Here is a 24,282-nt window from a genome sequence, read left to right as displayed (position 1 = left end):
GCATCACCATATATTCCTCGCTTCGAATGCAACAATTCATGAGTCGTAATCCACCCATTCGACCACCTGACCCACCATCCTCCAATACCCTCTTCCTAACACCACTTTAAATAACCCTGGCCTCAGACTTAGGAGGTCGATCCCCAAAGATCGTCGTCCCAACACGAACCTGATCACTCCCCAGCGCAATAGCCCCCTCAAAGTCCTGACTCATCCCCATACTCAACTCCAACTCCGCATCAGCCCCGGCCAACCCCAACTCAGAAATAATCCGATCTCGCGTCTCCCGCAGACAAACGAAATCCTCATTCTCGTTCTCAGGGGTGGTCGCCCGTGACCGCGCAATGGCTCCGATAGTCATGACACCCTGCAGCTTAAGCCGAGGGCATTTCTCCCGGATATGTCTCGCCAGAGCGGGCGCAGCGGCAGGCTCGATACCAGCCTTGTTCTCTTCGCCGGAGGTGTTGACCTGCACGTAGATGCGGAGTCGCGAATCCGTATCTGAATCTGCAGCTTCGGCTTCTAATTCCTCGGCATCGGGCTTGCGCTCGCCACGACCTTTATCTAGCAGCGTCGCCTTCTTTTCGGTATCGACGCTCTCAACAGCCCATAGTCCGCGCACATCCCGTGCAAGCGTCACGCATTTATTTGACTGCAGACCGCCGATGAAGTGCCATTTAATGGTTGGTGGGAGTAGGCGCGATTTCTCGAGGAGTTCTTGCAGGTAGTTCTCGCCGAAGTGATATTGAGTGACGGGGGATTTGTGCAGGGCTAGGACGTCGGAGGCGGGCTTGAGCTTGGAGACGGCGACGAGGCGGACTGGTTTGGTTGGGAATTGGGAGTGGGCTGTTGCGGTGGTGATGCGCGTGGTTACAGCGGCGATGTTGGAGAGGAGAGTTGAGGTGCGCGCCGGGGTGGCGGCCATGTTGGGTGGTGCGTTTGTGGATGGGGTGGTCATGGCAATTCCGATTGAGTAAACTTGGCTAGGCGGAGACTGGATGTAGAAGGTGTGGGAAGTATAGTATGATGGAGAGTGATTGCAGGCGTGGAGAGGGTTCTGGTGTCGCCGCGGAATGCAAATTGGAGAAATTACGAGATCAGCTTTGGAGTAAATTGAGCAAAACCGACAAAACGGGCGATAAGTCCGCTGATAACGGCCTGAGGCATCATTCTCCGCGGAGAACAGGGGTCACCTGACTTGAATAACTGCGCCATCTGCCCCGGCATTCCTTTTCCCTAGCTCACCAGCCACATTATTATCTAATCATCAGCCACATCTCGGCCTCGATCTCCAGGTTTCTTCAGGCCGTTTGCGGCCTGGTGGATCGACGAGGTGATCTCACCTGGCCATCTTCAACCCAACTTAATCGTCTTGATCAGGTCTATGCGACGCTATAAATGCCGACGTTGTGACATGAATCCACAACCTCCAAATTCCCATCCAATTACTGCCCAACTACTTCCTCGGATGACTCTTCAATGACTCCTCGCAACTGGTCGGCGCCAACTGACACTGGCCCAGCAACCCACTCCGGCTCCTGGCGGCAGCCCTGACAGCGGGCCAACCAATCAGCCACCAATCGCGTCGGATGTACAGACCCTGAGCGACACGCTTCGGGGCTCTGCGGATCCCGTTCGTCTCGTCTCTCAGCCCTGAACCGTCGTCTTGATGGTCGGTCGATCAGATTAGTCCGATAGTCGCCGTTGAGTTCCGGACTACGCGTCTTTGATGCCGTACAATTTACGATTCAACAAGCCAAGCTAATCGTCTAACGCCTAATTTTAACCCCTCTCGAAGCGCCCATTGTAAGTGCGTCGTAATCCCCTTGGTTTGTTTTCTTTCACCGGTGTGTGTAGCCTGGTTCTTTTTTTGGTACTTCTGCCTTTCCATTGTGTTCGTGTTTAGCCTAAGCCAAGACAATAGTAAAACTAAATCGGATTTTTGTTCTTTTTCGTTACCTCACATCAGCCACCAATGCATACTTCCCCGGGGTCTCCAAGCCCTAGAGGCGCTCGCCAAGGTACGAGGCCTCGCACTTGTCGCATTCCGTGCTTGGTACCTGACTGACCTGGTACCCAGTGTCCACTGTCTACAGGGAATAATGGGGTTGGCAGGTCAAGTGAGTAGACAAAAAACGTAGAATCCGGTCTATTCTCGGCCTTTGCCCAGGCTTCAATACCACACCCCCTGTTACCTGATTGACTGGTTGACTGGTTCACTGGGCAAAAGATGTAACTCCCCCTCCCCCTCCCCCAGGCGCCAGACGGATGGAGTAAGTTCCCGGCGCGGTCCACAGGATCTCTCAGGCAGACGAACTAGATTTTTGACAGCTCTGGTAGACTATTAAATATGGTGCCTTGTACTACGATATTTCTCGGGATACGCACCATCCCCGATTATATTAATATCTTTTCACTCCTTCTCCCTCCCCCCAGCTTTTTTCTTTGACGTCAGACCATCCGTTGACCATGGTTCTTTCATGACTCCATTACCCAATTCACTCTTTATTCATTATTACTGTAGGCTGATGCTCCGCTAAACCCGGCGCCAGCCCTACCTCTCTCTCGTTCTCTCTTCTGCACGCCCGATCTAGAACATAAAGTGTCTGGCAGGGCTGCATTTACCTTCCCCTCGATCTTTTGCTCTTATTTTTTTCTACACCCCCCACTACCCTCCTCAGCTGGTCTGATCTTCTCTTCTGTTACTCTACTATCTTACTGTCCTCTTTGAAACGGGATATCCCACCTCGACACTCCCACTACACTATCTCCCCATCTACTCAGCTCCCAAGCAACGCTGCTCCTCAACCAAATTTACCAGTCATACCGACACTCAATCTCATCAATTGACCTCTCCCAACCCTCATCAGGGCCAGACCACATCCCCCTGAAGCTCCGGAGCAGCTCGGCTTTCCATTGCGCATTCCCAAGCTCTCCCCACAGACCACTCCACCCTCTTCACTACTAGTGATATCCAAGTGGACCCTACAACAACCACACCTCTATTCCTGTCCCTGTAGACTTGAAAACACAAATCTCATAAAAAGTCGACTATCTCGTGCATATCTCACCAAATTTACTATCAACAATGTGTCGCCAATACTACACCCTCTACGAATGGTGCCATTGCGAGGAAGACGCCGGCCACAGCGTCTGCTCCGGCCATCGTCGCAATAGTTGTCCCGGTGTCAGCATCGAAACCGTCCACATGCACTGCTTCTGCAATTCCCACGCCAGACGTGGCTTCAAGACGGAGAAAGAGACTAAAAAGGACGAGAAGAAAACGCGGCGCCGGTCTCAGGATTCCTTTGAGGAGAAGGCTTCATTCGGTCGTCGGTGGTACCAATGGTATCAATGGAGGGGATTGCGATCGCGGTAGATGATTGCATTGCACACCCTTTCTCTCCCTTTTCGACTCTTACGTCTTTTTATAAAGACTTCTTTTTTGTTTCCATGTTTATGTTTTCAGCTTTGGTGTTTCGGCTGATTTGGGTTCTTTTTGATTTTGGGAATGGATACTGGATATGGAGGTATTTTGATGGGCGTTTTCAAGGTGATCTGGTCTGGTCTGTTTTTATGGGTTATGGATTCATGGCACTCTCTTTTTCATTTTCATTTGTTGTCTACAGAAGACTCCTAGAAAAAGTTAAAGATGGATAGAAGAGATCTCATTACTAGATATCTAGAATACAATCATTCAGTTGATCATGCAAGTTACTTGGTTCCTACTAGTAGATAGTAGATAGTAGTCCAAGCAGGCTTGAGAATAAGCTTTCTAAACAATTACATCGGTGGGAAACTCAGAAAACTGGTTTTTTAATTCATGGACATTTACAAATCCATCCATACAATAGTATAGCACATACTACTAACTATTCAAGTGAAACAAAGTGGCTGAGGAAATGGGAGCAAGAATGTCTTGTGTTTGGTATGGCCATTAAGGATCGACTGACCCCTTGCCCCACGAAGAAGTAGGAACTAAGAAACACATGCTCATCCCGCTCCTTTTCTTCTTTTCCCCTACTTTGGTCGTCCTGCAAGTTTCCTTTCTATCCTGCAAGTTTCGCAGAACAAGGCCTTTGGTCTCTTCTATCTACATACACGTGTGCTTGTCTTCGTGGTCCCCGCTCTATGCTCCTCTTGCATCATGGACCCCTCCAAACCCCCTCAGGGTGATCCGCCTCCACGGTTCATTGATAACGACCCAAATACTACGGCAACTACCCCGTCCCATTGTGATTTGACCGACTCTTTGAATCGTTTGACCCTGGCAAATGCCGCTGCCATTCCTTTACCTACATCTCCGTCCATCTCACCTCCCCACGATGGCCTGTCGCGACCTAGTCCCCCCATCGCTATCGCCGTCGACCGCGCGCCGACACCGAAACGCGCCTCCAACTCCAACTCTAGTTCTCTACGTGACGACCACGGCAGACCAGTTCCAACACTCCAGAAACGTCCTTCTACTACATCCCTACGATCTGTGTCCCAACCTACCGGTCCCGCGATCGCCGGTGTTCACGCGCCCATACCACAACGTACCCCCAGCTCCAGTTCTCTACGCGACGAGCGCCGCAAGTCGACCCCCGCACTCCAGAAACGCCCATCCGCTGCGTCGCTGAGATCAACTGGTCCCACATCCCCGGTTCCAGCCTCATCGCGACGATCCTCCGCCAATTACCCTGGTTCTCCAACGACCTCGACCTCGCCCGCGATGCCTCCGCGCCGAACATTCTCCCCCACAGAGGCGCAACTCCCGACAGCAGCGTCGGTAGCAGCAGAACACTTTCGCAAAGAGGTCGACCTGCACCAAGTTGTGGATCTCAAGTCTAAAACGGTGGTGGTGGTTCATGATGCCTGCTACGGCCACCGATTCTCGCGGCCCCGCGCTTCAAAGGCAGTGCTAGCCTCGATCGTGGAGAGACCGGAGCGCATTCGTGCTTGTGTTTTGGGAATATCTGCGGCGTACATTCGTATGGGTCGTCGACATGAGGGAGAGCAATTTGCGCCACGCCCTGATCTAGATCTACATTTGCTTCCTCCGCCGCCTTTCCAGATTCGCAAGACGTCGCGCTCGCTGCCCCTTCAAGATAGTGCTGTCACGCATGTCCATGGGAATCAGTGGATGACGGATCTAAAGAGTATGTGTGATGTCGCCGAGTCACGGCTGGCGTTGAGTGGGAAGGAACTCGCTCGACCACGCGGTGAGGGCAGTGATAGTGCTGTCAATGGGCCGCAACTTCACACTGGTGATCTCTACTTGTGCTCCGAATCGCTGGATGCATTCCAGGGTGCGCTAGGTGGAGTATGCGACGGCATTGATGCGGTCTTTGGTCAAGGTCCAACGACACGTGCTTTTGTATGCATTCGACCACCGGGTCACCATTGCTCGGCTGATTTCCCTTCGGGCTTTTGCTGGGTCAACAATGTTCTTGTTGGGATTTCTTATGCGGCAATGAACCATGGCCTAACCCATGCAGCTATCTTGGATTTCGATTTACATCACGGCGATGGCTCTCAGGACATTGTATGGGACCACAATTACAAAGCGTCGATGGCCCCGCGGAATGCGCCAGCCTACAAGAAAACCGCAATCGGATACTACAGTCTCCATGATATCAACTCTTACCCTTGCGAGGGCGGCGACCCAGAAAAAGTGCGCAATGCGAGTGTATGTGTTGATGGTGCGCATGGCCAATCCGTTTGGAATGTCCATTTGGAGACATGGGAGACCGAAGCAGAATTTTGGGAACTGTATCGGACCCGTTACATTACATTGATCTACAAAGCTCGCAAATTCCTGCGTGCTCAGTCCCAGAGACTGTCTGAAACTCCCGGCGGGCCTGCTCCCAAGGCTGCCATCTTCATCTCAGCGGGTTTCGATGCCAGTGAATGGGAAGGCACTGGGATGCAGCGGCACAAAGTCAACGTTCCAACTGAATTCTACGCTCGTTTTACAGCCGACGTTGTGCGTATGTCCCAGGAAGAGGGTCTTGGTGTGGATGGACGTGTGATCAGCGTCTTGGAAGGTGGCTATAGTGACCGAGCTTTGACTAGCGGTGTCCTCAGTCACCTTGCTGGTCTGGGCGATTCTAATGCATCTTCGAATGAGTCTGCTCCTTCACACCTCGAATACGAGAGCAAGTGGTGGTCTGCAGATCACCTCTCCGAACTCGAGGCTCTCATGTCCCCACAAATCAAGCGCGAGAAATCATCACCTACCTTCCTCGCTTCTACAAAATCATTCGATGCAAAGGTCCTCACTGTTCGGGACCGCAGGTCTTTCGGCTCTCATACAGGAATTAGCCCAATCCTACCCCCTCCTCCACAGGTTGACTGGGCGACTGCAGCCTATGAGCTATCCAAGATTCTCATTCCCGATAAGAGCCGCCAGACCATGAGCTGTCGGCCAGAAGATTTAAATGCGGAGGCATCCCGTCAGCGACGAGATCGCCAATTAGCTTTGGAAGGTGTCAAAATCGCGGCGTGTCCACCTCCCCCGGCCCCAGAGGAGAAGCGACAGCTACGAGTGCGAAAGGGAAAGTCTCCAACACCCTTCTCACCGAGACCAGCGACACCCCGGCAGCAGGCTATGCGCAAGAACCGTCGCAGAACGATTGACGGAAATGACCTGCCTGATCCATCGGGAGAGTTGTCTCCATCTGTGGATGCAAGCCGCAGGAAGAGTACCAACACTAGCACAACATCAACTGAGCCAATCACTATGGGCGATTTGGACGGCTCTGGAAATCCAACACTCGTGATAGAAACCGCAGCCACGACCACTCCTTCAAAGAGTGTCGGTGTGCGCAAGACAAGTGGAGGTTCACGAGCAGGCACCCCCAGACGTTCCGCAAGCCCCAGGAAGCAACCGCCAGTACCCAAAGTACCAACTGCTTATCTGCCCTCGAAGCTTTCCGATGAAGCCTCGGCTAATGACGTCGAGAACCTCTCCGCTGGTCTTCGTCGGATCAAGCTGGTCGTGCCAACCCCAGAAGAGCAGGCAGCTCGCGAGAAAAAGGCGGCTGATGACCGCAAATCCTACGCGGCTAAGACTCCAAAGTCCCCTGCCAGATCTCCCAGAAAGCCCAGTGGTACGAAGACTCCTCGTAGCAAGGCATCATCTGCACGCTCCTCCGTCGCACCAAGCAGCTCCCCGCCTCTCCCTCCTATGGGTGATGCGGTGAAACAAGAGAAGGCCGAGACGCTATCAATCCCTTCACCATGGGAGTCAGCCGAGTCCAGTATCATGGACACAACCATGCAAGATTTCGCAGCGCCACAACCATCTGCACCCTATGTTCCAGAATCAACATTCCAGCCATCCACCCACTTTGATACCAACACATCCCCGCCATTCACGCCAAATCTTACTCAACCCCCCGACCTACCGGGTCCACAATCAAATACCTACACTCCGCCAATGGCCGCGGGACAGACCAAGCAAGGTCTCCCTGTTTTTACATCCAGCAGTCCTATCCCCTTCGCCCCGCCTGGTCACCAACAGACGAACCCAGGACAGGACAATCGATCATTCCAGCCACCTGCACACCCTGGGTTCCAGGATGGCCGGTCTTACCATAATCACCCTCCCAATTGAGTATGGCGTTGACGGTTTCCGGATTTTGCGTCATATACCCCCCTCTTGTTATCTTTGGTGATGGTGTTTCTGTTTCTGTTTTGGTTTTCGTTTGGGATTGTTTGTTGGTGTTTGTGGTTTGGGTGTTCTTCGTGTTAGGCCTCTTTCTTTTAAGATCTGTTGATCGATTGTTCCTTTTTACTTCGTTTAAGGACTGGTTATCCCATGTAGAAATGTATGTATGATTTGATGTCTATTTACTTGGTTTAACCTCGCTCTATAAACGTGTCTTTGCCGATGGTATCAGCTAGGATGGCGTACGGTCCCATATGTACCTCTCAAGATGCCCGTATATCGGAAACGCCCAACGCCTGCCTCTAAGTATAGATGCACTATACAATTATTGTACACCTAAAAAGTGTACATCATGATCACCATCACGCCAAAACGGAGAGAACAATGCCCACTGTAACAGATTAGCATCTATCCCAGCCTGAAAAGGAGAAGCACACTTACCAGTAAAAACCAGCAACCCTCCCCCTCTCATCCCATCTCTCCCCCTCCCACCCCCCATACCCGTAGCTTTCACAACCCCCGTCTGCGCTGCCGCCGCCGCCGCCGTACTATAAACCGGCAAAACAGGATCACTAACACTATCCCCCCCATCTAACTCCCCCTCCACACTCACACTAACCCTCCCATCCATCCCCGTACCAGCAGCATACTCAATAAATCCCTCCTTCACAGCTTGCTGGATAGCAGCCCACCACACAGCCGCCATATCCCGATACCCTTCATCGTCCGGGTGCGTGCCATCGACTAATTGGCTCTCTTTGATGAAAGAGCCCATGTCGGCCAGGACGATGCGGTCGTTTTGGGCTCGGCGCAGGGAGACTAGTTCCCGGTATTGAGTGCTGATTTGGAGCACGCGGTCGGGTTGTTTTTTGTTTGGGAGGAGCGTTGAGAGGATTATTGTTGTGTTTGGGATGCTGGTGTAGAGGGTGTCTAGGAGAGTGTTCATGCGCATGGCGGCGGTGGTTATGAGGTGGTTTTGGATTGCGTCGTTTGTGCCGGCGCTTTTTTGAATAGCTGTTAGTTTACTTGAACCTGAAATATTCAAATGAAAGTGCCGAGGAGATGAGTTTACTTGATTAATATCAGGTTTGGTTTTTCGAGGATGGTCTTTTGGGTTTTATCTTCCAATTGGTCGATTCTGTACCCAAAATGGCCATCGTGTTCCTATTCAAAATTGTTAGTATTAATCTTAACAACCCCTTTCATTACTATTTTGATCTCACTTACATTATCATGCATAGTCCCATTCCTCAAACTCCCAATCATGTTCACCTGCCACCCCGCATACCGAAGCTGCTGCCGCAACGGCTTTCGATACCCATTGTGATCCGTCGACCCATAACCCAATGTAATCGACGCGCCCAGCGGCATAATCCGCAACAGAAAAGTCCCATTGTCGCGTTTCTGCAACACGGACGAGCTCTTCTCAATTCCTTCAATCAAGCTCCTTGACCTGGAAATCACATCACCAGGCAGACGCTCGGCGGTCGCGAGCGTAACCAGCAAGACCAGCCATGTCAGACAACAATGGACAACCCAAGGTATGGGCGTCGAGTGCCACATGGCGATACTGTGCCTAGACAGTGACACCCAGTCGCCGACGTAAGGGGGTGAATCTGAAAGGTTGTCGGTTGTCGATCAGTTTAAGAAATTCAAATTCAGGGTCCTCCCGCCATGCACCCACCAACTTAAATCAAATCTTCTTAATGATTGGCAGTTGCGCTAATCTGTCTGCCTGAGACTAGTGCTTCCAATGGCTGGTCCGCAGTAACTAAGCGATGGTCAAGCTCGCACTTGGCATTGATAGACAATGCAACAGAAACATTTAGCTTGGTCTCTGGGTCTTGGGAAACCGTGCTCTCCCTATGATCTGATCAAGCCTCGTTAGCACGAATGAGAAGTGGATATGGGTCATGATGGGCCATTGGGTTCGAGCACGGCGCTAGAGGGGTTAGTGTGGCTGGATTGGGTTAGTGGTCCTCGGGCAAATTGTCTTTTATTGCAAATCGCTATGGCTAGGGACGCGAAGGCTGAGCATATCCATGGCTTCTATGATTATGGTCTGGGCTTGCTGCGCCTTGAGCCATAGCCGAGTCTTGGGAGCTTGGTGGGTTGGACCCCTGGATCGGATCGGCAATGGGTAACGGTCTTAGCCCGTCAAGCACAACAGTAACAGTAGTTCCATTCGGCGATAGAATCTAACTTGGACTGGGATCTTCGCTGAGCCGCAGAAGATCGGATGATCGATGGTTAGACCTTGTATGTAGTAGTATATTATTGGGATACACCGAGGTACCATTGAGCTCCATTGAGCTATCGTCTTAAATGTTCATGTTGGAGGAAAGAAATTGACCAGCGGGTTTCGTTACTTATCAACTGGCGAGACTAAACGGCAACTAGCGAGATTAGACATCAATCATCGTTTCTACCCACCACTTCCACCCATTTATGCACCTCAAACACTTTCTCTCATTCAAACACTTTCTCTCATTCAAACACTTTCTCTCATTCTCCCAATTAAGACATATCATCGTTTCTCCAACCATCCTTAGACCAACAATCTGCTTACTCTCTACTGCCCCTGATGTCTGAAATCCACAAACCCGCAACATCCGATGGCTGGCATGGCGTCATCCCCAGCACCCAATTCCCCGCCGAACAAGGCCGCTATCACCTCTACATAGGACTCTTCTGTCCCTTCGCCCACCGCGTAAATTTCATCCGCCATCTCAAAGGACTAACCGAATTCATCGATATCAGTATTGTAAAGCCATACCCCAAGGGTGACGAGAAAGGCTGGCCAGGATGGTGTTTCCCCAGTTCCGATGATGAGTACCCCGGCGCGACAGTCGATCACCTCTTTGGAGAAGATTTTCTGCATAAGATCTATTTCCGGGCAGATCCGGAGTATAAGGGTCGGTATTCGGTTCCGTTATTGTGGGATAAGAAGAGTGCGACCGTTGTTTGTAATGTAAGTCGCTTGTGGCTCTTTAGTGAAGGTTATTGTGCTGATCGGGTGTGTAATGGGTAGGAAAGTGCTGAGTTACTTCGCTGGCTTCCTACGGCTTTCAATGAGCTGTTGCCTCCATCGCTTGCAGAGATTGATCTTTATCCCGTCGATCTTCGTGCTAAGATTGATGCGATTAGCCCGTGGATGCAGTCAGACCTCAACATTGGCGTCTACAAAGCGGGCTTTGCACCATCACAAGAGGTCTACGATAAGAACATCATCCCTGTGTTTGGAGCATTGAACAAACTCGAGCACATCATAGCTCAACACGGTGGACCCTTTGTGCTAGGCCCAACGATGACAGAACTCGATATTCGATTGTATGCGACCTTGATCCGCTTTGACACTGTCTATGTGCAGCATTTCAAGTGTAACTTGGGGACTATTCGACATGATTATCCTGTCCTTAATAATTGGATAAAGGGGATGTATTGGGATGTCGAAGCAGCGAGAGCGTCGACGAATTTCAAACATATCAAAGAGAACGTACGTGATGCCTTGAAGGAATCTTGTAGGATGAGAGCTAATTGTTTACAGTACACGAAGAGTCACTATGATATTAATCCCAAGGCTATCACTCCAATGGGGCCTTTCCCTGATGTAGAGGAAGGGGTCCAGAGAGATTGGAGTAAGTTGGTGGTTGGAGGTGTGAAGCATCCTGCGGTGTTGGAACACGAATCTACGCTTCCTGGCGTGTAGTGAAAAGTGATAGTCAAGTCGAAAGCTCCATGACCTCTCATGCCAAGTAAAATCCGAATCTTGAAACTTGACCCATAGTTTCAAACAACATGGCTTATCGGCGCACATATTGGAATGTATCTTTCTACTAGGCGTGTGCAATAAAAAGGGCAGTCAGGCTGGCATGCCAAGAAACGAGCTCTCTTCAAATGAAAGGTTTCAGAAGTATGTGTCACTTTTTAAAGATAGAGAGTAGTCAAATGTGATATGGAATAAGCAAATGAAAATATCATCCCGCCTTATTTCTCGTCTGGAAGATGGTCATCTCGAGTCGTATTATCCGGGTAGCATAGTCCTCGCCTCGTCCTTCTGAGGTTCGAGTCTGACCCTCCCAAAGAAGAGATAGCGGGACTTCTTGTAGAATAAGGATGAACTTAGATACCACTAGGTAGGGCTGGTTGTCGGCGCTTTCCGGGTATTAGCAAGAGGTCGGACTCCAATAGGAACGAGCGCCATGCACAGATCAAGCGTAAAGTCGGGGTTAGAATCCATGAAATCGAAATAGATAAATGGGACACGCTTGGGAGTAGAATGCATGTACCCCACAAGCATCTCGATTGCGACTTCTCTTAGCGGTTGGTAATCAGCTCGAATCGAGTAGAGCTCTCGAATCGTCTCTTCAAATGTTTTCTTCCTCGGGTATATTGCGAAGTCCTTCTCAAAGGCGCTGATTGCTGCTTGTTTCAGGTTATCGATCATAAAGTAGTCTGCTTCTGCGTACATCCGGACGTGGAAGTATGCTGGGTTTGTGAGGCAGTAAGCGACAAATTGATCGTAAGAGCCTGTGTCGGTGGGGTTTTCACTAGTAACAGGAGTGCCCGAAGAAGAGGCATTTTCTTGGGATTGATTTGGATTGACTTCGGACTGGTGCGTGGCACCCTCGGGGTTTGTCCCACTCGTAGTGATTGAAGATTGCTGCACGCACGGTACGGGCTCACTTGGTCCAGTATTGGGTGTTGCGAGAGGTACCGAGCCGGACTGACCCACACTAGCATGGTGCAGACTAGACGTATGAGGTTTGCTGCTCCCATTCGCCGTCTTGAAGTCGAAAGTGTATTCACCAGTGTAGAAAAACTCTAGCACCTTCTTCATCAATGCCGGCTCTGTGTCGGGGAGTCGAATTGGCTCCTGGGATTCCTGATCCGAATAGCCACGCATTAGCAAAATACTATAAACTTCTTGATGCGAAGGATGGTACCTTGAAGCCGCTGGAGCAAGCCGTCTTGAAGTATTCAGACTGGGGGCAAATAATCACTTTGTGTGCATGGAAAACCACGTCTCGACAAATGATTTCCATATCGCTGTAGTCTGGGCTGAGGTAGGCGCTAAAGAGAGTTAGCACAGGAGAGTCTCCATGACCCTAAATTCAAAGTAAGATGAGCACTCACCTTTTTACGATTCGATCCGTGGTATCATTTTTGTGCATCGAGAAAATTGATTGAGGGAGAACGAACCCAGATCTGGACGTGCCTTCCATATTCTTCCTCTTCGGCATTTTGGAAGGCTTGGAGGAGTTGAAAATAATCCTGGTCGTCGAATCTAAGGCGAGGGTGTAAGGTGAGATGATGATGAACCTTGTGATCTGAAGAAAGTGAGTCGGTGCAATACCTGGGAGGGGGTCAAGGACAACTCAAGAGGAAGGAAGATGTGGAAGTGAGAGATGGGAGGTCTGCCTGCCTTTTTGGGGAAATGGAGTTGCCCAGTCGTGCTCATGTGATGTGCTGATATCAGGTTGACTTGTCGCCCTCTAGATACCTGCCAACCAGGACTCCTTCGTTTGTCCTTGCTCAGGTACAGGCTCAAGGAGAGGCTGAAGAATGATCGGATGGTCTTGATCTCACATGAAGAATAGTTTTTTCGTCATTAATTTTCCACTGCTTATATCTTACTACCAACACCCTGGTAGGCCTAGCAGATTACTTTAATGGCGGATATATAAGATTTACATACAAATGACTTGGGAGACCGAGATGTATTTGGGGAGATGCTTCGATTTCTACCTCTGTATTTGAAAGCTATCAAATCTGACCGGTCCTTAGCTAGCAGCGTTCATGATGGTCCGGTTGCGGTTCGATTCTCACAGGGTTAGCGGCCTAACCTTCGAGTGCCTTTAACTTTTATCCGAGAAGTATTAGGGGCTTTCGGTGCAAGATTAGCTTTTTCCGCGCAAGACGGCTTGACCTCCGGGTGAGATTTCAAAAGAACATTTCTCCTTCATAAGTGCCATGCATAAATCGAACGCAAAATCAGGAATGGACTTCATGGACTTTCGTAGGGGTACACCATGCTTGACAGAAACAACATGTATGTTTTCCACAATTTGGCGGATTGCAATACACCTCAGTGAATAGTAGTTAGCTCGAGTTGAATAGAGCTCTTCCAGTGTTTCATCAAGTGCCGCCGTCTTTGGGTCCTCCTTTGTCAAGCTCTTTGTGAGATCAGTAGTGAACTCGGCTTGGGTCATGGTTTTGAGGCCCTCGACTAAGACGTAATCGCCCTCTCCATACACTCTCGCATGAAATAGTGCTAGGTTTCTTGTTGGGGAAGGCTCAATGTCCACCTCGTTGCTTCCAACGGGGATAAGGCTACTCGAAGTAGACTGAGAGAGTGCCATGCTTGCCGGGAACGAAGAGTTATCCACCAGAACAACCGGCCTAGCGGCACTGGAAGGTGATTGCTGGTGTCTGATGTTTTTTGAACTGCTCGTCGCTGAACAACGACCAGACCCCAGTTTCAGAGTGTAGTCGCCAGTGTAGAAATACCCCAGGACCTTTTCCATTACAGTGGGATGTTTATCGGGGAATTTGATTGGCTGATGAGCTTCCTGATATCACCATCAAGTACCAATCAGTATCAAATCATAGGACTCTATTGCTCATACAGAGCATGTACAAGTGATACTACCTTGAATATGCCGCAACAGGCTTTTCGGAAGTAATCTGACTGAGAACAGACAACCAGCCTATGCGCTTTGAGAACCTTGTCCCCACAAACAATTGTCAAGTCGCTACATTCTTCACTGAAGTATACGCTGAGAGTATGTGAGCAATCTTAACAGATAGTAGAAAATGTTTAGGAAGGGCGAGGTGCTGACTTTTTGACCATGTTATCTATTGTTTTATGTTCTAGTTTGGCTCGTTTTGGGAGGGGAGGTGCAGACGAGGGAGAATTTGTCGAAATCCCTAGTGCCCCCAGTGTTCTTCCATCAGTTGTCTTCTCTCTTGGTGGAAGTGGAGCCCTTGTAGAGGGGACGCGAGGATTTGGCATCTTCGAGGTGAAGAAGCTGTAGTTTGAGGAGGAAAGGTGGTTAGGTTCACTAAGTGGGTTATTTGGATTCATAAGAAAAGCAAACCCAGTGAGGTACATTCCAATGCATGGCGGAACGAGCCGTTAGAGAGCGGTAGGTACCTGTAACAGGATGTTTCATTATCTGCATTGCATTGCGTTTGCGACGTTTCCAAAATGTCTCTAGATAACAATGGAGCCTTCCATCGTGGTCAGAATCCTTATTAGGCCCGAAGTCCATACACTCAACTCACAACCTATTGCACCTTCCCTCTCGAATCAACAGGCCAAATCTCCTCAATAACTCCTCCCCGATAAGAATAATAAACATCATGCAGATTAATCGTCGGGTCAATATGACTAGGAATAATCATAACGCGATCCCCAACATCCAAATCAGGCGTCCCCTCCTCCCAAACCAGCGAGCCCTGCTCATCACCAAACTCACTATACTTGTACCGCTCGTCACTGCACTCAGCCATCCCACTATCCGTAGTCAAAGACTTCAACCCCGCATCAATAGTCACAGCCCTCGGACCCTGTTTGCTAACAACGGTCGACAATATCGTCAAACTGTTCGAGTAGAATGTACCAACAGCGTTGCGGTAGTCTGTATCCATGAAGATGAAAGAACCAGGTTGGAGTTCAGTCACGCCGGGCACAGAAGCGCAGAACTCGGCTGTACCCGTGCCTCCAGTGGTGACAACTTCAATATTGAAACCAGCCTGCCGGAAAGACTCGGCGGTACTAGTGAGAATACGCATCGACTCTAGACATTGACTCTTCCGGTCTTCGTAGTCGTGCAGATGTTGTAGATGGCCCTCATACCCCTGGACACCGATGATCTTGAGATATTTCAGTCCGCCGACGTACTTGATTAATTCCATCGCCGGTTCTCCGGGCTTAACACCAGTACGATGAAGACCAACATCAAGATCGATCAGCGTGAGAATAGGCTCTTCAATGCCTGATTTCGACAGAGCATCGTTGATAGCAGATGCACCGATCTCAGAATCAACCACGATCCTGACTTGCCGATACTTTCGGAACAGTTCCGCCAATCTCCTCACTTTGGCGGGCCCAACGATCGGACAGGTTATGTGTAGATCGTCGAAGCCAGCGGCGGCAATGACTTCAGCTTCGCTGACCTTTGTAACGCACCCGCCCTTGGCACCGGCTTTGGCGAGCTTGGTCGCGAGAATAGCGCTCTTGGTTGTCTTTAGATGAGGACGAATGTCAAGGCCTGTCGGGAGTAGTTTGTCCATGAGTTTTTTGATGTTACCCTCCATTAGGTCGAGATCAACGATCATAGACGGTGTGTCGATATCGGCGATCTTGTCGCCGACTTTGGGAGTCTCCATTTTGAAGTTCAAGCTGGTAACGTGGATGTCAATTGTGATGCTGGTTTGGTCGGGGTTTGGTTTGAAGAGGCGGGAATTGGACGCTGGAACTCTCCCAATTTATAATGTGGATGCAAGGGGCACTGTAACATGCACTCTCAACCGATCGGCAGAGTCATCTTATGTTGTATCCAACTCCAAATCCCACCCTTTACCCCTCGGTCACCCTCCGATCGCTGATTCGAGAGTTGCCCACGGTATAAGTGGTACACCCCCGCGCTGGAAAGTGGGATGTCCCCATATAGACCCATAATTTGATCGGCTAGGCCTCGTGGGGGCTTGGGGATGTTACCATAGCTTCGTGTTGCTTCGTGTTAATAGAGTAAAGCATTTGCTGACACAATCATCTCAGGGGAGTTTACTCTAAAAAGTGTCGCCGAGAAATTGGGCCAGTGAATATTGTCGATTGGACGCTGGGGAGGTTGGCGACACGCCCATGGATCAGTCTGTTTGTGTCTCTTAAATGGTCTTTTGGGTAGACTTTAGGTGAGGTTAGCAGCACATTGAATTCTACAACTTATGGTCTGCAATCACTAGATCAAGACCTCAAGAACCCGAATCGAGGAAATCAATTGAACTATCAATAGGGCCCAATCCCACCAGTCCAAAGCCGGCGCAATATAACACATGCCGCCAGGACTAAAAATCGATCATCCCCGTTCGTAACCCATAAACTAAAAGCCAAAAAGGTATATCTCGCACAACGCCCAACCCAAGGAAATCATCCAAAGCGAATGCGAACAAGACAGATAAAAAATCATCATCGTAAGAACAGAACAGAAAATCATCTACAAGGAAGCAAAGGCCAACTCATAGGCAAAAGCCAAGCTCATCTTTGCGTGCTGCAGCATGTGATCGAAGCTGAGGTACTTGATCAGATCGTCCGTGCTATGGATTTTCTTGTCCGAGTTCTCAAATTGAGATTCGATGACGAAGGCGGATGGGTAACCAAAGCGGCTAGCGGAGGCGTGGTCGGAGCAGGCGTAGCCGCACTTTGTTTCGACGTAGGGGACGTCGCAGTACTAGTTAGGGGAGATGGTTAGTAATGAAGGGAGAATTAACGGTGATGAGTTAAGCGAGATACGTACGGTGGTAATGACCTGCTTGATGAATGCGGTAAGACCCTGGTCGACATAATCGACAATCACACCGACAGACTCCTTCTGACCGGCATCGAGAGTACCCTGAACGTAACCGGTCATGTCCTGCTGCAGCATGGCCTTGACCTCGCGCAGGTCCTTCTTGTACTTGGAGTAAACCGCCTGGGAGCCGAGCAGACCACCTTCCTCTGCAGAATACCAGTGGAACTCGATGGTGTTAGTCGCCTGGCCCTTGACAATCGCCTCGGACCGCAGCAGGGCCCGAAGGGTCTCGAGGATAGTCACAGTCCCACTTCCATCGTCATCAGCGCCGGGTGCGGCGAGAATGGACGGCAGGAACAGGTTGATGCTATCCTGATGCGCGCCCAGGACGACCGTGTTGTTAGTCTGGCCCGGGATGCGGGCGATAATACTGAATTGACCCCATGGGTGAGCGAAGCGCTCGACCGAGGCACCGTACTCGGTGGCACCAGACTCGGAGACAACCTCGCTGACTTGGGAGAAGAGCCACTCGGCAGACTCGATACCGTAGTGAGACTTGTAGTAGCGGGTGTGGAAGGAGGTGAAGTGCTCGAGGTTCTTCCTCATGTTGGCCTTGGACAGGTCGGCAGCCAGAGGGCTGATCTCTTGTTCGTGGTACATTTGGCCGGGGTAGCGGACGATGCGCGTGGTGTGGAGGGCACCGTAGGCACCGGATTGGAATTCATCGGTGACATCGATGAAGTTGACGCCGTCCTGTAGAGTTGTATTGGTCAGCCGATGCGCTCGCGCTCGTTGGGCAGTAAACAAGCAGTCGACAGTCCCTCGATAAGAGAGCACCTGGGAAGGCTTTCAGACTCACCAATTTCAGCGCCCACTTCTCCTCTTCGGTGACCCATCGTGTCCGGTATGGAGCCAATTCAATCAACCATTTGGTCTGCTGGGTGTTCTGGACGATTGACGGGCCGAGAGGAGCCTGTAGGCCCTGTGGAGGAATGACCGCCGCCAAGGCGGTCGAGGCGGTCGCGCTGAGCGCCAGCGGGGTGAGGAACTTCATAGCTGGGAGATAATGATGAGAATAATAATACGAAGATAAACACAGGTCTACGAGGAAGGAAGGTTGGTTTTGTAGGTCCGAGTCAGCCTCGTCAGGTACCAGGCCAGAGAGATTGGGATTGGTAAAGATGATTGGGGGCCGAGAGGAGAAGAAGAGGTATCACGCGCCCTTGGCACCCAACTGCAGGCTGAGGCGACTATCGATTCCTGCCAAGCCCCTTTTCGGACTCTCCCCGCGCTAACTCGCTATGGAAAGTTACACTGGATAAACTGGATGTCTTGGATCAGGGAGAGACTGCGCCTTGCGATGATGGATCCCTTTTTTGTTTACTTTGAGAGATTTTCAATCGTGGATTTTCCCTATATTTTCTATTTTGCATTCAGAAATACGAATTGCACGCGACGAACTATTACTCACCTGCCAAAACAAAATCACCACTTATCCTCGGCAGGAATAATACGATGCGAGGATCGTCTCTCCGCGTGGGGATTGGAGAGCGGAGAAGTTGAATGACTCCACTTGCTGGCCGGCAGCTCGGATGCCCGTGACTCATGCACTACTACTCATGGTCGGAGATAGCGATATGTGCGCCTCACATTCATCCTATCGTATTGCCCTGATATCATCGCAGATACGATCTTGAAAGTACGATCATTGCAAGATCTATGTATGAGGACCGTGGATCTACCAGAACCATTTCAAGATTTCCTCCATTCAAAGACAAGGTTACTCTCCTTGACCAGGGTTTCCTTGCCAAGACCGAGTTCCAATACTCCCCAAACCGGAAACTAGGGCAAGGGCTTCCACCGCGTCACTGACAGCCACTGTCAGTCATCGACTGCCTGTCTGAGTCACTCAATCACCGATCCACTTCCCGCGAATCAGCGCGCTTCGTGTATCCCGTGTAGATTTGGGAGGGGGACGCGCCTTTATCTCGTTATCTTCCCCCTCTCTCAGGGTCCCTCTGTACTCCAAGGGGACTCCGATCTCTTATACCTCTCACTCTATTCTTATCCAATCCCCCTTTGCATTGATCACCCAAACTTATCGATAGATCCCCTAACAACCATGGCCATTCATCCCAGGCTCCGGCCTGATGCTGCCCAGGGCAGCCTCTCGCCGCAGCAGACCCTGGCTATCTCCGCGTGGACTGAGCAGGCTGTGGCTTCATTGCAGGATTTGACCCTCTCCGAGTCCACAACCACAATCCGAGCAGAACCGGCTTCCACACCCTCGCGTTCCAGCCTACGCGGTACCACCGTCTCGTTGACCATCCCCATCGATGACCAGATTCCGACCGTGACGTCTCAAGTCAAGGTGGTGTCCTCGGCCGAGTCTCGCCCACCGACGGTCAGCTTCCGGCGACGCGAACCCTTGAGTCGGGATAGCTCGAAACGGCGCGAGGCCCTGCTCAAGGGCAAGGATGGAAGTCGGCGGCGGCAGCGATGGGAAAACGGTATGCACCCGGAGCCACGAGTTGATGATACTCGATCATGATGCCCCGATCCCATGACCTGAGACCTATGACCCATGACCTATGCCATCACCGCCTAGCAGTCGCATAGTCGCATACTGGTCGTGGGCCATAGGCCACGAGGACATGAAACTACACGAAGCTGGACAATGGGAAAGCTGACTCCTCCTTCCCAAAGACCGCCTGCTACACAACCCGTGGGCCGAACCCCCATCCCCACATGACTGGACTATCCAACCTACATATCCCCGCCACGACCCGATGCCATACTATCTCGCTCCGCTCTGGGACGTCCACTACGCAAAGATGGCCGACCACCACTCCGCCCGCAAGAACGCGCAGATACTCTTGAAGCACCGCGTCCCCAAGGACCTACGGTTGAAGCTCAAGCATGCGCGCGCCGCCCGCGGCATGCTGCAAGATCTGGAAGATGATATCCGTCTTTTCATCCGCCAGTGGAATGATAAGCAGGTCTTCTTAGCGAGCGAGGGTTTGGCTGATGCGCCGGAGATCGAGGCTGAGGACTCGGAGGATGAGATTGTTTTTGTGGGGAGGAATGGTCAGATGCATGATGCGCCGGAGCGGGTGCAGAAGTTGCAGCAAATGCGGGCGCAGATGAATCTGCATCATGAACGGGATGGTGAGAAGATGGTGTTTGAGAGTTTGGTTGAGGACCGGGCTGCTGGTTTTGGGTGAGTGTGCTTCTCTCTCTCTCTCTCTCTCCCCCCCCTCTCTAGTGGAGAGTCCCTGTGCTTTTTCGTAGTTTCCAGCACTGACGGACTCTCTTCTTGTTAATACTAGTCGCTGGCTCGTGCACTCCATCGCCTCCTACTACGGCTTGCATACCTGGTCCGTCACTGTGGGAGAGCCCGCTCGTCGAGAGGCCTATGTGGGCTTCCGCCCGCCGGTCCCGGGTAGTCGTGCTGGACTCGTCACGCATCCGACCTGCCGTGCAGAGGAGTTGATCAAGCCTGGCGAGGAGCTCCCGCAGCCTCTCTATGCGCAGGTTTAATGCCGCGTGCGAGGCTGATCTCTTCTCGGTGTTTATTCGGTTCTCTGCACCTAGGATCATAATCTCCGCTTCTTCGGTTACAACGTACATTCTTTTATTATGGGTTTGTTACAGGGGCGTGGGCTAGACTGGTCAAGACTGGACTTGCTAGGGATTTCATCTGTTTTATTCTTTTTTTTTGGATTCTCATATATATGATTTTCATTGAGATGATTTCTTGCCAAGCCGCAAGAAGAATCATATAGATCTTCTCCACGGTTATTACCAGCTTTTGGATGAGTTTGGCTTGGCGAGGTGAGTTTGGCACAGCCATCGTCAGAATCTATGATCCAAGTCGCAAGATCAAAGAGTAGCGGTCAAGGATGAAAAACGTGGATATGGCCCGCGAACCCTCCAAGTTTGACCTCGTAGTCGTAGACGATCGCCAAAGAACTACGGTACTTGCACGAACACGAACACCTTGATCGAGATGATCCCTTGACGATTGTCCCCACAAAGTTGCAACTTATGTCCGTGCACTTGACGATCGGTGTCGTCATGTGTGGCGGGTTGCATAACTGTCCTGGAACTGGACTCTTGGAATTCGAGTTATCAGATCGGAATGGGAATGGGAATGACGATGGGGTGGGCTTGGAAGGGATGTAGAAGCCAAGGCTATATTCTGTATCAGTATGCAGGATTCGACCCCATCGGGATTTCGGGATTTGTTTGCATATTCGCGAAGAAGCTGGTTCTGGTTATGAAACTGGAGTGGTATGTTGAATAGATCTAAAACAGTATAATGTGTGTAAACAAGTAGGCAGGGTATGAGATTACTGCTGTTGATTTTGTAATCTACAGTACAGAAGTAATTCGTTCTACTAGAATCGGCTATACTCTTATATCAGATGAGACCTTTACCCCGGCGTGTCGTAGTAGTTCAATCTCAGGTTCATCCAGTTCAACATCACAATCGGAACCGGATCGGACCGCGACCCCCACCAAGACTAGATAGATATCTACTGTAGGACGACTACTAGTCAACACTAGACAGTAAACACTAGACAAAATTATCCATCTATGACGTCCCACATTCTCTTCTCAACCTGCAACATACCGTTGCGCTTCTCGAACCACAGAGCCCGGAGATATGCACATAGTACATCATCGAAGAAGACTAGACGGTAGACTAGACGGTAGTGTAGTTCTGGAACTACCTTCTAATTCCTGTAGTGTTCTGTGTAGCAGTACGGAAACCAAAAACCCTACCTTTACTAGGCCTTGTAGGCATTCTTAATGGACTAATATCCTGCTCACCCGCCGATCAGACCCTGTCTCTCGCACGCGCCCATCCCCAAATTCTCCGTGTCCAGTCAAGCACAGACTTAGATTAGAGCTCATGACATGACATATGAGCATAATAAGATCATGCTCCCTGCTATCCTGCTTGGAGGATCCTGCCCTAGTTCCTTTCCAGAATACCACATTCTCGTGTCCAGACCCCGTTCCACGCTCGTGCCCCTTCCGCTGACTGGCTACCCACCCCACCTTCCCTTTGTCTTTGATCGCATGGGGGTGTGGAGGGGAGACCAGTGTGGATGGAGAGCGTGGTGCCAATAATGCCAGGGCCCTGCTTAGTGCTTGCCCTTCGGTTTGTATGGATGGGCGTGCCTGTCCCCGGCGAATGAAGGCCCGACACACTCACACTCACCGAGGACTGCCAACGAACCTACCCACTAAGTGACTGCTATAACCAACCAACTATAACAGATGTCACTCGTAGAGCTGGACTAACGCAAACCGCGGCTTGATTTTGGTGTCCGTGGATTTGGATGTATGTAGATGTGTCTGTCCACAGAGTACTCGCCTTGCTCTTCTTCCTACCGCGGGCGCCGCGGGATTCGGATTCGGGGGTGTTTATTCCTATAGGGTGCTTTGTTGCTTTTACCACACCCATCCATACTCTTTTCTTTTCGCCGCCGTGAGGCAAGAAGGAAGGAAGGAAGGAAGCTAGGTGGGGACGGAAGTAGAGACACGATCGTGGACATTCTCTTTTTGGTTCGCGTTGCGGGTTTGATCGGGTGTGATTTGTTGAATTGGGTTGGGTTGGGATCTGGTGTCGCGGCCTGAATTGGGCTTTGTGTGACGCGAGGCGTTAGGGGGAGGGCGAGGGTGGGGGAATTTGGTTGTTACATATTGTGTTGAGGATATTATCAAGGTCCTGGTAAAAGTAGTTAGTTAAAGTGTCAAGGACGAGAAGAAAGTGTGTTTTAGACGGACAAGGTCGGAGGGAGGAGTGAGTATACTTTGATTTCCTCGTATAGTTGTAGGTATACTTTTAGAGTAACCACAGTAACCTACACAGACAGAGATCAGGGAGTCTACAATGTCATGCGCCATGAAAATGTACTCATCATCTAGACTGGCCCACTATTAGACTCGTAAAGTTAGGCCCCTCGTGAGGATATTGTTGGTCGTTCGCTGGCCAACCCAAAAGCAAAAACACATAAACCGGCTAGGCGGACTGATTCGTTTGGCTTCATGTCCCAACTACTTCGAATGACTTCTGTACCTACAGTAGTATTACATTCTTCCTCTTCATCTTCTCGTCTATCTCACTGGTTGTACCAACTCGCCCCGTTCTCAAGGGCTGTGAATCCATCATCCTTTCTCCCGAATAATAGACGATTGGACTAATCGCAGTTCTGCCCACCCTCACTTGCTTCTTCGGGCCTCACCCCTCCTTTCAACTTTTATTTTTCCCCATCCACGACTCTTCGTCTCCACCAGGGAATCCTTCAATTCTTATTCTTCCATACTACGGCCCCCAAAATTAAACGAGGCATCCAGTCCTAATTCTTTCCTTGCTTCTTACCGTCGCAATCTCACCACTTTGGGATCCTTCCGCTTACCGCAAGGCCCCTGCTAGCGCTCCTTTTGCCTAATTCCCGCGCTGGCCTTTGCGATCCTTCTCCTCGGGTTCCCGAGAATCAGATATTTACCACGCGACAAAGCAACCATCATATGATTTTTGGGGAAATCAGGTCTCCCTACTTATTCTCTTGCCCATATTGTCTGCCTATTATTCCCGAGGCTGGCTCGAGCTCGAGTGGTGTGAGAATAATAACACCCTAAACACCCTAACAGCCCCGACAAAAGATCAACGAACGTGTGTTTTTCATCTCGCCCTGTCGGCCCCTTCCGGCTTCTCGTTCCATGCCAGTCACTTCTGTCGATGCCACCAACTGCGTCATGGGAATTTGACAATTCGACCATAGAATTTTTCTGAACAACTTACTGTCTCGCCTCGCCATTCCTCCAGACCTGTACTTAACCGTAAGAATCCGGTCTCTTCTTTGCTCGATCGCTGGGATAACCACAACAACCCTTCCGAATCCGATCGTCTGAAACGTGATTTCCCCTGTGATATTGAGGGAAGATTAAGATTTGATATCTTGCATCCACGCCTCCCCTTGCTTCGTTGTCAGGACTTGAACGGGTCCTTCATTTTATCTTGTCTTGGATATATTTCCGACAGTCGCTTGCATTGGCGGACTACTTGTGTCTCTCCTCGCGCCTACTTGAACATCTCTT

General features: G+C 50.6%; 10 protein-coding genes across 10 annotated transcripts; 4 read left to right on the top strand and 6 right to left on the bottom strand.

The window, feature by feature from the left end:
- Positions 1-106: 106 nt before the first annotated feature.
- Positions 107-958, bottom strand: N7473_007005 (YggS family pyridoxal phosphate enzyme; the record flags this gene model as incomplete). Its single annotated transcript, XM_057152945.1, has 1 exon — positions 107-958. The coding sequence occupies one exon, from the start codon at positions 956-958 to the stop codon at positions 107-109; it is 852 nt and encodes a 283-aa protein (XP_057007283.1).
- Positions 959-3,088: 2,130 nt separating this feature from the next.
- On the top strand, positions 3,089-3,379 carry N7473_007004 (uncharacterized protein; the record flags this gene model as incomplete). The annotated part of the gene is made up of 1 exon (XM_057152944.1): positions 3,089-3,379. One exon carries the CDS (start codon positions 3,089-3,091, stop codon positions 3,377-3,379), a length of 291 nt encoding a protein of 96 aa, XP_057007282.1.
- A 768-nt stretch (positions 3,380-4,147) lies between these two features.
- N7473_007003 (histone deacetylase hosB) lies at positions 4,148-7,600 on the top strand (the record flags this gene model as incomplete). Its single annotated transcript, XM_057152943.1, has 1 exon — positions 4,148-7,600. The coding sequence occupies one exon, from the start codon at positions 4,148-4,150 to the stop codon at positions 7,598-7,600; it is 3,453 nt and encodes a 1,150-aa protein (XP_057007281.1).
- Positions 7,601-8,016: 416 nt separating this feature from the next.
- N7473_007002 (SGNH/GDSL hydrolase family protein) lies at positions 8,017-9,217 on the bottom strand (the record flags this gene model as incomplete). The annotated part of the gene is made up of 4 exons (XM_057152942.1): positions 8,017-8,045; positions 8,096-8,655; positions 8,727-8,818; positions 8,882-9,217. The coding sequence occupies 4 exons, from the start codon at positions 9,215-9,217 to the stop codon at positions 8,017-8,019; spliced, it is 1,017 nt and encodes a 338-aa protein (XP_057007280.1).
- Positions 9,218-10,109: 892 nt separating this feature from the next.
- On the top strand, positions 10,110-11,631 carry N7473_007001 (putative cell wall organization protein/glutathione transferase (Gto3)). The gene is made up of 3 exons (XM_057152941.1): positions 10,110-10,625; positions 10,686-11,150; positions 11,202-11,631. The coding sequence occupies exons 1-3, from the start codon at positions 10,239-10,241 to the stop codon at positions 11,361-11,363; spliced, it is 1,014 nt and encodes a 337-aa protein (XP_057007279.1). The 5' UTR covers positions 10,110-10,238; the 3' UTR covers positions 11,364-11,631.
- Positions 11,632-11,786: 155 nt separating this feature from the next.
- On the bottom strand, positions 11,787-12,897 carry N7473_007000 (BTB/POZ domain-containing protein; the record flags this gene model as incomplete). The annotated part of the gene is made up of 3 exons (XM_057152940.1): positions 11,787-12,539; positions 12,601-12,727; positions 12,791-12,897. The coding sequence occupies 3 exons, from the start codon at positions 12,895-12,897 to the stop codon at positions 11,787-11,789; spliced, it is 987 nt and encodes a 328-aa protein (XP_057007278.1).
- A 657-nt stretch (positions 12,898-13,554) lies between these two features.
- Positions 13,555-14,450, bottom strand: N7473_006999 (BTB/POZ domain-containing protein; the record flags this gene model as incomplete). Its single annotated transcript, XM_057152939.1, has 2 exons — positions 13,555-14,226; positions 14,307-14,450. Coding segments are annotated over 2 exons (816 nt in total), but the record flags the coding sequence as incomplete, so codon positions are not given.
- Positions 14,451-14,944: 494 nt separating this feature from the next.
- On the bottom strand, positions 14,945-16,048 carry N7473_006998 (DSD1 family PLP-dependent enzyme; the record flags this gene model as incomplete). Its single annotated transcript, XM_057152938.1, has 1 exon — positions 14,945-16,048. One exon carries the CDS (start codon positions 16,046-16,048, stop codon positions 14,945-14,947), a length of 1,104 nt encoding a protein of 367 aa, XP_057007276.1.
- An 827-nt stretch (positions 16,049-16,875) lies between these two features.
- Positions 16,876-18,223, bottom strand: lap1 (putative aminopeptidase; the record flags this gene model as incomplete). The annotated part of the gene is made up of 3 exons (XM_057152937.1): positions 16,876-17,109; positions 17,176-17,922; positions 18,029-18,223. The coding sequence occupies 3 exons, from the start codon at positions 18,221-18,223 to the stop codon at positions 16,876-16,878; spliced, it is 1,176 nt and encodes a 391-aa protein (XP_057007275.1).
- An 852-nt stretch (positions 18,224-19,075) lies between these two features.
- N7473_006996 (uncharacterized protein) lies at positions 19,076-20,925 on the top strand (the record flags this gene model as incomplete). The annotated part of the gene is made up of 3 exons (XM_057152936.1): positions 19,076-19,679; positions 19,876-20,389; positions 20,499-20,925. Coding segments are annotated over 3 exons (1,329 nt in total), but the record flags the coding sequence as incomplete, so codon positions are not given.
- Between the last annotated feature and the right edge of the window lie 3,357 nt (positions 20,926-24,282).

The sequence above is a fragment of the Penicillium subrubescens genome (assembly GCF_028828155.1).
Source record: "Penicillium subrubescens strain IBT 31985 chromosome Unknown utg000005l_segment0_segment0, whole genome shotgun sequence".
Taxonomy (NCBI): Eukaryota; Fungi; Ascomycota; class Eurotiomycetes; order Eurotiales; family Aspergillaceae; genus Penicillium; species Penicillium subrubescens.
This window is presented reverse-complemented; position numbering and strand designations above follow the sequence as displayed.

What these genes read in the sequence shown, in the direction of transcription:
- N7473_007001 (XM_057152941.1), top strand. Translation starts at nt 10,239, where the DNA reads ATGTCTGAAATCCACAAACCCGCAACATCCGATGGCTGGCATGGCGTC. An exon ending in GTGCGACCGTTGTTTGTAAT is followed by an intron (nt 10,626 to 10,685) that starts GTAAGTCGCTTG and finishes TGTAATGGGTAG; the next exon opens with GAAAGTGCTGAGTTACTTCG. An exon ending in TCAAACATATCAAAGAGAAC is followed by an intron (nt 11,151 to 11,201) that starts GTACGTGATGCC and finishes AATTGTTTACAG; the next exon opens with TACACGAAGAGTCACTATGA.